Source organism: Typopeltis vanoorti, chromosome 15 (assembly GCF_054136105.1).
Source record: "Typopeltis vanoorti isolate ZY-2024b chromosome 15, IOZ_Tvanoo_1.0, whole genome shotgun sequence".
NCBI classification, from domain to species: domain Eukaryota; kingdom Metazoa; phylum Arthropoda; class Arachnida; order Uropygi; family Thelyphonidae; genus Typopeltis; species Typopeltis vanoorti.
The window spans coordinates 11,161,223-11,175,953 of record NC_143563.1 but is presented as its reverse complement, the minus strand read 5'-3'; the positions used below and the strand labels follow the sequence as shown (position 1 = coordinate 11,175,953).

At 35.5% G+C, this 14,731-nt stretch overlaps 1 protein-coding gene across 1 annotated transcript in view; it reads left to right on the top strand.

Annotated features, from left to right (window-relative positions):
* LOC150098383 (leucine-rich PPR motif-containing protein, mitochondrial-like) overlaps nt 1-14,731 on the top strand; it is a 446,274-nt gene that overhangs the window by 401,126 nt on the left and 30,417 nt on the right. The window contains exon 35 of the mRNA XM_090405178.1: nt 1,310-1,406. Coding sequence (XP_090261304.1) covers nt 1,310-1,406 — 97 coding nt within the window. The remainder of the gene's footprint in view (nt 1-1,309; nt 1,407-14,731) is intronic.

The following is a 14,731-nucleotide window of genomic DNA, read 5'->3' as shown; positions in this document are numbered from 1 at the left end:
GGTTAACCAGTTCTCAGTTATTCAATCATCAAATTGATTTTCCATTGTGATTAAGTAATTTAGGAATTCCTCTGTGTGTGTGTGTGTGTGTGTGTGTGTGTGTGTGTGTGTGTGTGTGTGTGTGTGTGTGTGTGTGTGTGTGTGTGTGTGTGTGTGTGAGAGAGAGAGAGAGAGAGAATAAAAATTAGTAAGCCTTCAAATTGTGTACCTAAGCTCCTATAACATAGCCATAATAAATAAATGTGGTCCAAAAGGCCTAAAACAAAACCTTAAACTGCAACATTAATGAAGCACTTTACTAGTTGAGGTAACCAAATATTCTCACAAAATGAGGAAGTGGAGAGCACGCATTGTTGGTTTAGTAACATTCTCTCTCTCTCTGTGTGTCTGTCTCTATTTTTGACACAATTTCTCATAGGATGAAACTGTTAAACATATTTGAAATATCACAGGGGGCAGGGCATTCAATACAATAAAAATGTTAGTAAATTAACAAATATACTGTGTTACAAAAGTGCAGTGTAATAGACACAGCCAAGAAAAAAATATATCAAATTTAAATAATTGATTGTATACAGCAAATGTGATGCAAAACTAATGATTTTGTCATAATTTCAAATTATGATATATATTTTGAGGTTATGTCAAAATCATATTATACATTCTGTAAAACAATACTTTCATTTCAGGGAAGGAAGAAATACAAAGAATATGTACACACTGTACAAAGAAGTAATATTTTCTCTGCCCTTTAATATCATGATACAAAAATACTTTTCATGTGATTAGATATCAGTAGCAGCCATATGTTGTGTATTCTTGTGATAGGGTAGAGGATGGAGCTAGCTGTTATCATTTGATAATGCCATACCCAGTGAAAGTAATTGTGCAGGAAAGAGACAAAAAATAAATAAATAATAATAATACATGCTGACTATTTTTGTGTTTTGATATGCAGATGCACAAGGAAAAAATGTTTTCTTCAACCTTTATATTTTATATTAGTTTGTGTGCAGTTGCTTTTGTTAGTAAAAATCATGAGTTTTAGAATTACTTTCTCATTGATCTAAAATTTATATACCAACTTAGACATACTTTAGATATATTATTGCATTTCTTTGCTGTAGTATTTCATATTTCCTTCAGTTCCTGATAATCTTATTATTGAAACATGATTATTAACAGTCACATGAAGGAGGGTACAAAGAATTTTTGTGTTATCCCATCACTTATTAAATAAATTGTTAAAAAATAAATCAACATATAATTGTGTCTTGTATGATTAGTTGATTTGTGTTATTGTTATTAGGACACATTAGCAAGAAAATTAGTAGAAGTTGTAAATTCATCAGAACTTCCCAGTAAAATTAAAGGTGCTTCATTCAGTTGTTTAATTAATGTTTTAGGTAAGTTTACTTATGCAGTTTTATATATATATATATATATATAATATATGTACAGATATGACACGAAACGTTGACAGTTCTTAAAATTTGATCAAGTCTAATGTAAAATCCTTCCTGGCTAACTCTGCTTGTATTTTTCCATTCCCTGTGCACTCATCTTGAGCGTACATATTAGGAAATTGATGATGCGTGCGCACACACACACAATAGCAAAAAATGAATGAGCTCGAAAATAAGTTGCTTTGCAAACACAAAATAATCCATTTGGACTCGAGGTGTTAAAGAGGCAATCCTGGAAAAGTAGAAAGCATATTAAAAGTTCTTAGTGAATTAGTGGGTGCAGTGAAAAACAGAAATGTAAGAAAGTTAAACTGTGTAAAAGTAACTAAACAAAAGGCACTGGAAGAAGAATAAGAATGCAGATGATAAATATCATGGAATTGGGAAAAAAAAGTTCTGAAACTGTTGAAAAAGCGTGGAAAAAATGCATGAAAGAGCACCTTAAAATCTGAAATGTAGAAAATAGCATAAAAACTAAAGATAAAAATATTCTAGATATCTAGAATAATTACTTTGAAAGATTGCTAAATGAGTTAAAGCAATGACAGAATACTGTAGACAATTGCTGACATCAAGCTTTTATGGTTTCTGTTATCCATCTGACATGCCTATCAATATAACAGCAATTCCAGTAATGTGAATTTATGTGTTAAAAATCATTCTGCTACAGTATGTTTTCAAATTAAAAATTAACTGTATTCCTGATTAAGTAAGCCACAGTGCATGAGAAATACTCGAGTGAAGAAATAATTTTTTTAGTTTCATAGTTGTTTTGTGGTTATACCAAAGATGTTAAAGATAAATGTAGTCCGTTTTTAGGTAAAGAAGATAATGTATTTCAGTAATGCAGATAGAAAGGCTTATTCTTCTTCTTCATGTAGCTTCCTCAGTGAGAGGGTGCAGCACTACGGCTTTCCTTTTTGTTTCTGCATAGCCATATGATCCTGTCCATGATCTTACATCTTCAAGCCATGTCCTTCGTTTTTTTGCCTCTTGATCCTTTTCCCATAATTTTTCCTTCTAAAACTGTTAGTATCCTCTGTCCTGCTGAACCTTTCAGTATGTCCTGCTAATCTCATCTTTCTCTGGATCATTTCCTGTAATAAAGATCTCTGTGTTCTCATTCTCTGTAGGACATCTGTATTTGTCACAGGTTCTGTCCATGGGATTTTCAGAGCTCTCCTATAGCACCACATTTCTTTGTCTCAGTACTCATAGAACTTCTGAGCAGATCTTTATTTTTCCAGAATGCATCTTTAGCTATGGCTGTTCTTATTTTTATTTCTTTATCTTGCTTTCCATCTGCAGTAAAGTAGGTGCCTAAATATTTGTATTCTGTTGCATGTTCAATTTTCATATTGTTTATGAATATTTCTGGCTCGGATCTGCTTTCTTTTGAGATTTTCATAAATTTGGTCTTTTTTGCATTTATATCTAATCCAAATTCTTTACCTTCTTCAATTAGTAGCTGCAGTAATTTGATTAATTTGTTTCTGTTTTCTGCTATTAAAATCTTATCGTCAGCTTACCTAAGACTGTTGTATTTTATACCATTGATACTAATTCCTGTTTTTGTTTTTCAATCTTTTTCATCACTGTCTCACTATAGATATTAAATAGATTTGGTGAAAGGATACAACCTTGTCTAACTCCTCTTTTTTATTTATTTTCACTACAGAAGTCTAATCGTTAAACAGCTGCATTTTCTGTTTGGTGTAAATCATTTTTATAATCTTAAGTACATGTTTATCTGTATATCTTCATGTATATAAGTATATCTTCTATGTCTAATTTATCTAATATATTGAACATTTTATTAGGTTTTACCCAGTGAAAAGCCTTCTGGAAGTCTATGAAGCATATGTAAATGTTCCTATTTCTTTCAAGTGATCTTTCTATTAGTATTTTTAGTTCCAGGATAGCGTTAATGGTTCCCATTCCTCTTCTGAAGCCTTTCTGTTGTTCACTCAATTCACCGCTTAAGACTCTTTCAATTTGTTTGTTAACAATGGTTAAAATAATTTTAGATGCATGGGATATTAGGCTCACAGTTCTGTAATCCTTGCAATTTCGTGCATTATTTTTCTTTTGAATTGGTATGTATGCAGATAGATGTTGTAAAAACTTCAGGTAATTCTATTGTTTTATAGATGTCCTGAATGGATTCCACTAAATAGTTGTTATTATTGCCAGTCAAAGCTTTCAGCATCTCAGCCAGAATATTATCTTATCCCACCCATGGAATTTATTATTAGGAAGATTCTTAATTGCGTGTTCTACCTCCTTTCTTGTGGGTAGAGTGGTATCTTTTGTTATGTTTAACTTAAGGTGTCCTGTATCATCTAACATGTTACCATTATCATCATCATAGAGATCTGATAAGCACTCCACCCATTTTCCATTTATCTTTTCTTTATCAATGAGTATGTTTCCATCTTTGTCCTTGATGTTATTAGACTGTGTATGTTTTGCTTTTCCATTAAGTTCTTTCACTTTAAGGAATGCTTCTCTGGTTTTGTTCCTATTTTATAATTCTTCTATCTCAGTGCATTGTCTATTTATTCAGTTTTCTTTCAATCTTTTACATAACTGTTTGATTCTTTTATCCAAAGTTTTATATCTTAACCTTTTTTCTTCATTTGCTCCTCTTTTCCATGTTCTTCTTTCATCAATAAGGTTGATTACCTCTTGAGTTATTCATGGTTTTTTCTTTCTTTCTTCTTGTTTATTGATGTGGTTTTTAGCAGATATTATGATAGCTGCTTGTAGCCTGTTCCACTGAGAGGGTTTATTGTCATTTTGCAGCTGTGCAGACAGCAGTTCTGAAATATTTTCATTAAATTTTGATTTTACTATCGGATTTTGTACCATGTGCAGATCCCATTTTAGGGGTTGACTTCTTTTAAATTTTATTGTTTTCAGGTGAATATTACTATTATTACGGGCAACTCCAGGGAGTCATTAGACTCATCAAGGGAGGCCCCAGATCATATTCATCACAACTATTTGACATTCATACAGTATCTATCATACCTCGCCTTAAACTCATTCACTGTCACAGCATCCACTACAGACTCAGGGAGCGCATTCCACTCATTCACTACTCTAAAAGTAAAGAACCCAGCTCTAACACCTTTACTAACCACACTTTTGCCCAGTTTCCATGGATGTCCCCTAGTCCTCCCACAACCAGCCCTGTTCTCAAAAATATCTTCTGAATTAATTTTATAGAAACCCTTCAGTAATTTGAATGTCTCAATCATATCTCCCCTCCTCCGCCTATCAACCAATTTTTGCAACCCACAAATCCTCAACCTGTTCTCATACGGTTCATTCCACAGACCTGCTATCATCTTGGTCACTCGCCTCTGGATCCTCTCCACCTCCTCCCCATCAAGAAGAAACCTAGGTGACCAAATCTGAGCACAGTAGTCTAGATGGGGTCTTATCAAGGCTCGATAGAGAGGAACAATAACCTGCATGTCTCTGCTTGTCAACGTATTCCTCAGCAACCAAGTGATTTGATGAGCTGTTTTGGTCACTTTTGCAATGTGTCCCCTAAATTTCAATTCCTTATCTACCAACACTCCTAAATCTCGTGCCTCATCAATTTCCTGGAGCAGGGTTCCACCAATGCAGTAATCTGCCGCCAATCTTTTCACCCCAAAGTGCATAACCTTACATTTTGCCACATTAAACTGACATCCATTCTCCTTAGCCCAGACCTCCAATCTATCCAAATCATCCTGCAAAATTTTGACGTCATCTGCATTCACTATTGCCCTACCCAACTTCGCATCATCTGCAAACAAATGAACTGTTCCTCTCAGATCATTTCCTATATCATTTATGAACAAATTAAACAGCAGTGGTCCAAGAACAGATCCTTGTGGCACACCACTAGTCACAGGCCGTCTTGTGGACTCCACTCCCGAGTAAACCACTCTCTGATATCTCTCCGTCAACCACCCTCCTATCCATCTCACCAACCCCATGTCCATTCCCATATGCTGCAATTTACTGATTAGAATTCCATGTGGAATCCTGTGGAAGGCCTTGGCAAGGTCCAGCAGAATCACCGTAAACCCATTACCCTTATCCAGTTCAGCCGTCACTGTGTTATAATACGTGAGCAAGTTACTGAGGCATGACCTACCCTTCACAAAACCATGCTGTCCCCGATACAGTATCCCATTTTCTTCTATCCAATCTTGTATTTTCCTCTTGACTATTTTCTCTAAGACCTTGACAATGATTCCTGATATTCATCTTCATTAAGACCAGTCTATGGCCAGATCCACAGTCAGCACTTAGCATCACCTTTGAGTTCAGTATTCCATTGAAGTAATGTTTACTGACAACAATATAGTCTAATTGATTTTTGTATCTTCCATCCGGACTTTCCTATGTGTATCGTGCTGTTGGCACGATAATCAACCAGAAATGTTCTATTAAAGATGTATAAAAGTTTTAGAAGACCCTCCTTAGCTTGTTGGTTTAGCAAAGCACTTTGGTTCAAAAGACCTGGGTTCAAATCTTGTCTAGGATGTGAAGAACCTTTATCGTGACTTTTCAGTTGAAGGTGAGTTATGTGTTCTCATAAAGAGGTGGCAAGGTTTTCCTTCTCCTGGAAAACCTTGATTCAGTTTTTTTTTTTTTTGCTACCAGGCAAACTATCCAGCAGGGTATTACACACAGTTTACATAAAACTATATTTTTAGGCATAAACGCTCTTATTCTACACCACTTATGATTACAAAAGTAAAGGATACTCATCAGGTTGTGTGCACTCAAGGGCCTGAAAGTAAGTATCATGGATTATCATTATTGAAAGTTTTACTATTGTTGTACATCATGTAGAAGGTTAAAAATATTATTTTTAGATGGTTCTTCTTAAATCCTGGGTACAAATTTGAACCCAGGAGAACAAATATGCTACCTATTCCACCAATCATGTTGGCATGTATGGAGAACTTGAAAAAATTTTCTTTCATTAGCCAATCAAAAGGGTGGAGTTATGTTGATGACACTTTTATCATCTGGAAGTATGAGTTTTCTGATTTCGATAACTTTAATTCCACTAAATTCAATCAACCAAAAAATTCAGTTCACTTGGAATTAGAGAATAAAAGCAAGTAACCATTTCTTGATGTCCTGATCTCTAAAATATCAGAGAATGGATTTCTAACAGACATTTCTGTAAGTCCACTCACAGTGGATGTTATCTTCATTCCTCATCTCTTCTTTTGAATCCTTCACCATGCCTTAAAAAAATGTGGTCTCCATCTTGAGAAAAGATGAGGATAGATGATCACATCCACTGTGCGTGTGCTTACAGTAAATGTCTGTTAGAAATCCATTCTCTGATATTTTAGAGATCAGGTACTTCCTTTATTCTCCAATTCCAAGTGAACTGAATTTTTTGGTTGATTGAATTTAGTGGAACTAAAGTTATTGAAATCAGAAAATTCATACTTCCAAATGATAAAAGTGTCATCAACATAACTCTTTCTTTTAAGCTTACACGGTGATCCAAATGCATTTTTGAAAATTATGGAGACAACTACCGTGTTTGAATAAAAACTTTAGTTTAATATAACTAAAATCTACATTCGACGTTTCGACCTTTATGTCAAGGTCATCTTCTGGAGCATACAACTATACACAGAAAACAAGCTACACTACAATCAGACTGGTTTGTTAAAGATACTGACCAACCACTACAACAATTGTTGGCCTGTCCTCTGGTGGGAAAAAATAAAAAATACGTCAACACTAGAGTTCTATTAATAGTGTTATCTGTTGGTTGTAGATATACATTGTGCACAACAAGAAGTAACTATTTATATACATATATTAACATCATGATTATACCTGTACATTCCAGCCAGTTGGTATGGAATGGTTTCTAATACTAGTTGAAGATTGGCTAGAGTCCTGACTTATGCTGGATCTTATATATTAGGTGTGCCGAATGTGTGCCACCCAGATCCTTGGAATTTTCATGCCATCTTTGTTGTTGATATTTGGATGGTTCATCAAGATTTCGCAGGCTTCCTTGAATTTCCTTTCATACCAGGTTTTTGTGTGGTGTAAAGAGCGCTTTTCCAGTTGATTTGGTGTAAGGTGTTGAGTGCGTGGTCTGAGAGGCCTGCTTCACCATAATGGTTATATTTAATGTGTCTAACGTGTTCTTTCTTGCGTGTAGGGATTGTCTGTCCTGTTTCACCAATGTACGGTAAGGTAAGTTACAGGTGCAGCGGATGCAATAGACTCCGGAATGTGCTAATGGGAGGAGAGGATCCTTAGAGGAGTTGAATATGGTTTTAAGTTTAATGGGTGGTTTAAAGGTGGCATTGAGGTTATATGAGGTTAAACATTACAGATGACATATGTCATCGATATAATCCCACCCTGTAGTCAGCTTTGGATTGACTAATGAAAGAAACTTTTTTCAAAGTTCTCCATAAATGCCAGCATGGTTGGTGGAATAGGTAGCATATCTGTTCTCCAGCCAGCAGGTTGGGTTCAAATTTGTACCCAGGCATTCATCTCCCTCCTTGTGCGACTACCACCCTACTTATTGGAGTGAAGTATCTTGAAAACGTTCCATGTTTGGTCTCTGGAGCATTAGTCAAAACACTGAACTTGCTGTTCATCTGGCATTCATCCCCCCCCCTTGTGGGACTACCACCTCACTTATTGAAGTGAAGTGGCTTGAAAAAAGTTCCATGTTTGGTCTCTGGAGCATTGGTCAAAACACTAAACTAGCTGTATATAAGTGTTAAAATTAATTTTGACTTATAGATCTCAGAGCTGGGTTAGAAAGAAAAACACTTAGTCAAAGACTGGAAATCACAGATATGAGAGTTGTGAGAAAGATTATGAGAATGAATAGATAGTATTAAAACTGAGGATATTAGGAAAGAACATGCCATTGTTAGCATTCAGGAATGTGTTAGCAGAGCTAATCTCAGGTGATATGGTCATTTAAACAGAATGGAAGAGAAAAGATTAACAAAACTAGTGTTCATTGCTAGACTGGCAGGAAAAAGACCCAGAGGAGGACTAAGATGTAGGTGATTGATTCAGTAAAAAGTGCCTTAGAAGATAGAAATATAAGATCTGATAATACTAGAGTCATTACAGATGACATATTAATTTGGAGGAAAATTGTTGATAGGAAGTTAGTAATGATGTAACTTTTCACTTAATACTATTATAACATCCTGCATACACACATACATGTATGTACCCTGAGGATACATGTCATGAATTTGATGATGATTCTTTTAAGGTGACAGTACTTGCTGGACATGCATTGTGGGTACAGATTACACTATGAAGTGGTGAAAGAGTAATGCAGTATGGTACTCATTACCATTCCATTAGTAATCTATATGTTAATTAACAAACATAGTAATTATTCACCTTTTATTATTATTAGAGAGTTAAGAACTTTTTGAATGTCATAATTGTACTCATAGTGACAATATGGAAATTATAAAAGTATTAAAGGAGTTTTTATACTTTAATACTTTAAAAGTATTAAAGGAGCCATTTCTGACTTTTTAGAGACTGAGGAGACAGGTCAGTCTCCATCAGAGGCCAATTAGAGATAGTTGCTGACCCAAGACTATCACTAACAATATCCGGTGAAGAGAGGCAGCTGACAAATACTGCCATCTCATGATCCCTTATCCTAATACTATATAATTTTTGTCTGAAATAATGTGGGTTCTACAGTTGATTTTTTTTGAGTTTCCAGGATAAAATATCCACTTGCCTGTGCCAGAGATCAACTAACTTGGGAACGGGTCGAAATCAAACTTCTTCTGGTTCCCATTTGCCGTACGGCCGGGGGAGAGTAGCTATATGCTACCATTCTAGGGAAAGATGATTATGAGCAAGGTGGTTTCCCGTTGCCTTCCTTGCCGTAAGTATTTATGACTGTAACCTGTGTGTTCACGAGGCAGGTTTGCCTGCTTGCGGGATGAAAAACCCCAGATAAACTGGCGGAAAAAACCCTGCTGCCCACGCCCAAGACCGGCTAACTTGGCTATGGCTGAGGAAGATCTTTAAGCTCCTCACGTCGTGGACAGGAATCGAACCTAGGACACTCCTTCCCCAGGCATATGGTTGCGAAGCGCAAAGCCACTAGGCTAACCGTGTGGACTGAAATCAAACTAAGAAAATGAATAATGTGGAAAATAATTATCAGCCAAGTTAAAAAATTTCTTCATTACACATGAAGAAATTACAGATTTCTTCATTCAACAAGATCCATGCCAGACAATATCAGAAATACTGATTTAAAAACAAAAACAATACATGAATCAAATGACATAGAAGATGAATAGGAAGATCTGAAACAGAACATTTAATCTTTATTCCTAAACTTCCTAAAAAGCTCAGGAATAAAGATTAAACTGAATAGAAAAGAGGAATATGAATCTGGGACAATGTGGACATGCATTGTCCCAGAAAATAGGAAAGATAATAAAAACAAAAAAGGAGAGTTACCAGAAATGTCTAAATTCCAAGACAAGAAGCAAAAAATGGAAGTACAAAAGAAACAGTGCAATTGCAAAATGAGAAGTAAGAAAATACACACACAGAGAGAGATGGAAGAATTTTGTAACAGAACTAGAAAAGCCACAACCAAAAAATAGAAAATAACAACATGTACAAAGAAATAAAAGAAAAGGTAAAAATACAAAGAATAGATTTAGAAAAATTGGTGACTTATTTTCAGAATCTCTGGACTGATGATAATAAAGAAATAAAAGTTTATGCTTAAGGGATGCTTAAGGGTCAAAGCTGTATAACTGAGAGGAGACCTCCACATAGCCTTTAAAGGAATGCGGAGAACTGACCAGGGCTTCTGACCTAATGTCCAATCCTCAGCTTCTCGTGGTGCACCCTGTTGGGTATCTATTTGGATACTGAACGGACGAGGATGGGCTTGCAATTTGGGATTTAGCCGACCAAATTGTATTCTTATTGGTTAAACCAAAATATAGAATGATAGTACAACATGACAAAATTTCATGCCGGCTGGGGCGTCACCCGGTTAAACAAGGCCCCGTTGTTTTTGCCAGGGAACCAGGGCGAACAGCGAAAAGTCAGCTACTGGAACAAATCTGAAAATAAACTCCAACTCAACATCACCAGAGTTAAAGATCGGTACTATCACCGTAAGAAGCCTGAATGGCAAAGAAATGGAGCTAGCTGAGGAATTAGATAAGTACCAGATCGACATAATAGGGGTGACTGAAACAAAAAAGACCAAAACTGGTGAGATCTTTCTGAGCAATAAATACAAAATGTTATATTCAGGCAATGACAATCAAGGAAAAGAAGGAGTAGCCATAGTATTCAACACAAAATACGAGGCTAATCTTCTTGAATGGTAGTCAGTCTCAAGTAGAGTAATGTGGGCAAATATCAGAATGGGGAACTGCACAATGAGACTTATTTGTGCCTGTGGTCCCACAGAAGGTTCTACTAAGGTAGAAGTGAAGGAATTTTTTGAGGCTTTAGAAAAAGCAACTGACACAATGAAAAATGAAAAGTTGGTCCTTGTTGGGGATCTAAATAGCAGAGTAGGAAATGATTGTGAGACATACAAAAATATTTTGGGAAAATTTGGAGAAAAGAGCAAAGCTAATAATAATGGCAAATATCTATTGGATTTCTGCTCATTACATGGACTGGTTATTACTAACACCATGTTCCAACATAAAAATGTGCACAAATTCACATGGAGAGAAGAGGCTAGGAATAAGAAAAGTCTCATTAACTATGTTATTGTTGATAGTGATGTTTTCTCCCTGGTGCAGGACACCAGAGTGTACAGAGGATTTGAAATTGGAAGTGATCACTATTTAGTCTTGAGCAAGATAAAATTGAATTTCATATTGAAAAGAATAACATGTAAGAAAGTTTTAAAGCGAATAAAAGTTGAGCAGCTCTCAGATGTGAGCTGTAGACTAAAATACACAAAGATTATTGAAGGAAAAATGAAAGAGTTTGAGAACAGGAATCAAACCTTGGAGATTCAGTGGCAAACTCTGAAGAAAACATTGATTGATTCTGCCAGAGAGGCATGTGGTGAGGTTGTTTGTAAAGATAAAAAAATCAGAACTCCCTGGTGGATACAGGAGGTTAAAGAGGCAATGAAGGAAAAGAAGAAAGCATACCAAAAGTTCCTGTCAAATAAGTCAGCTTGTGCTCTTAAAGAATATAGAGACAAATGCAAGAATGCTAAACACTGTGTAAAACTAGCTAAACAAAAGTCATGGGAGGACTTTGGCAAGAATAGAGAAAATAAATGTCAAGAAGGTGGCAAAATATTCTGGAGGTTGTTGAAGAAGCTTAAGAATGGAGGAAAGAGTGCTATAAAAGGAATTAGAGATGATAAAGGTGACATGAAAACAGGAGAAAAAGATATCCTTGAAGTATGGAGTAATTACTTTGAAAAACTGCTAAATGAAACAAGCAGTGATGACAGCACAGTGGTAAAAAAATACTGACCAGGCATGCAGTCAGGAATACATATCCATACTTGAAGTAGAAAAAGCCATCAAAGGCTTGAAATGTGGAAAGGCAGCAGGAGTAGATGATATTCGACCAGAAATGCTGAAGTATGGTGGTATAAGAGTCTTACAGTGGCTGCACTGCACAGTTCAGAAAGCCCGGACAGAGGGACGAATTCCCGATGATTGGAGTAGAGCTCTCATAGTACCCACATATAAAAAGGGAAATAAAACTGCATGTGAGAATTACAGAGGTATTTCCCTACTGAGTGTTCCTGGCAAGATCTATGCAAGTATACTTGAGAAACGGTTGAGAAGAATTGTGGAAGAAAAGCTTGGTGAAGAACAAGCTGGATTCAGGCCAAATAGAGGCTGTCAGGATCAGATCTTCACTTTACGACAAATAGTCGAGAAAGCATGGGAATATAACAAAGATCTGTATTTAAGTTTTGTCGATCTGGAAAAGGCATATGACAAGGTGCCAAGAGAGAAGCTATTCAATACGCTGCAGTTATATGGTGTCAATGGGACATTATATCAAGCAATACTTAGTCTTTATTTGAGTTGTAAGTCAGCAGTTAGAATTGAAGGAAGTACAGGAAGATAGTTTAATGTTAAATCTGGTGTGAGACAAGGATGTACATTATCCCCTCTGTTATTCATTATCTATATGGATCACATTATGAAGGAAAGTGGTATTAAACATGATATCCAAATTGGAGATATTAATGTCAGCTCTTTGCTTTATGCGGATGATGTTATACTTCTAAATAAATCCGTTACAAGTCTGCAAGATTCTCTGACTAAATTGAATAGCTGTTGTAATAGATATGGTATGAAGGTCAGCAATAAAAAGACAAAGACAATGAAAATAGGCAGAATCATTGAAAATATCAACTGTGTTGTGAATGGAGAACCTGTGGAACAAGTAAAACATTTCAGCTATTTAGGCACGATTTTTACTGAAGATGGTAAATTAAATATAGAAATAGACAACAGAATCAGCAAAGCTGGTATGGTGGGAAGTCAATTGAATAAATTCATATGGAGTAAGAGAGAAATTAGTCGGAACACTAAATTAGCTGTATACAAGACAGTGTTCAAACCAGTTTTAACTTATGGATCTGAGAGCTGGGTCAGCATTGTCAGCATCCGGGAATGCGTTAGCAGAGCTAATCTCAGATGGTATGGTCACTTAAACAGAATGGGCGAGGAAAGATTAGCAAAACAAGTGGTTTCTGCCAGGTTGGGAGGAAAACGACCTAGAGGAAGACCAAAATATAGGTGGATTGATACGGTACAAAGTGCTTTAGACGATAGAAATATAAGATCTGATAATATTGGAATGTTGACAAGTAACAGACTGATTTGGAGGAAAATTGTAGATAGGAAATTAATAATGATGTAATTTTTTTCATGTAGTACTATCATATCCTGTACACCCCTTGAGGGTACATGACAGGAATTTGATGATGATGATGATGATGATGAAGTTTATGCAACAAAGAATGATCTAACAGATCATTCTTTGCTGTATAAATAGGAAAGCACTAAGAGAAGACAATATAAACATGGAATGTACAAAAATACAGGTGAGAAATTTAGTGAAATTCTTTAACATGGTCTGGATTTCTATCAAAACTTCAAACTCTTGAAACAAAAGCACTAGTTATCCCAATTTATAAAAAGGAAATAAAGATGACTGCAATGATTACAGGGGAATTAGTCTGCTATATGCAGGGTATAAAATACATGTATTTGCCAGCAAAGGTTGGTCGATTGGTACAGCCTCTGCAACTAATGGCTCACAAAAAAAGTTAAGCAAGTTTGGGCACAGTTAGTAGTTGGAAGGGGTCAATTGTTCGATGCTGTTGGCACACTTTCCCTCGATGAGTCTTTGGACTCCCTAGAGGTGTCACATAATAATAATAATAATAACCTCCCTACCGGCCAAGTGGATGAAATAGTGAGACCAAATTGCACTTCTTTTCCATGTTATTCAACGGGTGTTACAGAATCACCAGATTTAGCTGGGCATCATAGCTGATTGGGGTGTTAAAAGAGAAACTAAACAATGTTGTAGAGAACAAATTACTAGAACAGAATGGATGTTCTAGAATCAATTTTCACTCTAACATTATTAATCGAAAAGAGAAGAGAATTTCAAAAGAAACACATGTGGCCTTCATTGATTATGAAAAAGCCTTTGATAAAATTAATAGACAAAAATTATTTAAAATATTAACTATGTTTTAATATTTAAAAATTAGAAAATATTTAAAATATACCAAACCAGCTCTTGCAGTCTATTCAAGAAATATATACAGGAAATAAAGGTACAAAAACACATCAGAATTATACTATATAATGTTCTGTCTAAATTAACTTTACTATATTGAAGTGAAACATGCACCATAAAAAAGAACGGATTCAAATAGCAGAGATGAAATTTCTCAGAAAAACAGCTGGAATGTATACCAAGTAGGACCATAAAACAAATGAAGAAATTTTGCAATCCCTGAACATAAAACCAATTAACTACCATATAAGTAAATATAAACAAAAATGGTTAGAACATCTAAATCAAATGGAAAATAGCAGACTCCAAAAATTACTATACAGATATAAATGGATAAAGAAAAATTGGAAGACCAAGAAAGCAATGGCATGAAACCAGAACAGACCACTTGGCCAAAAAATTTCATGACAGGAAGAAGTAAACAGAAT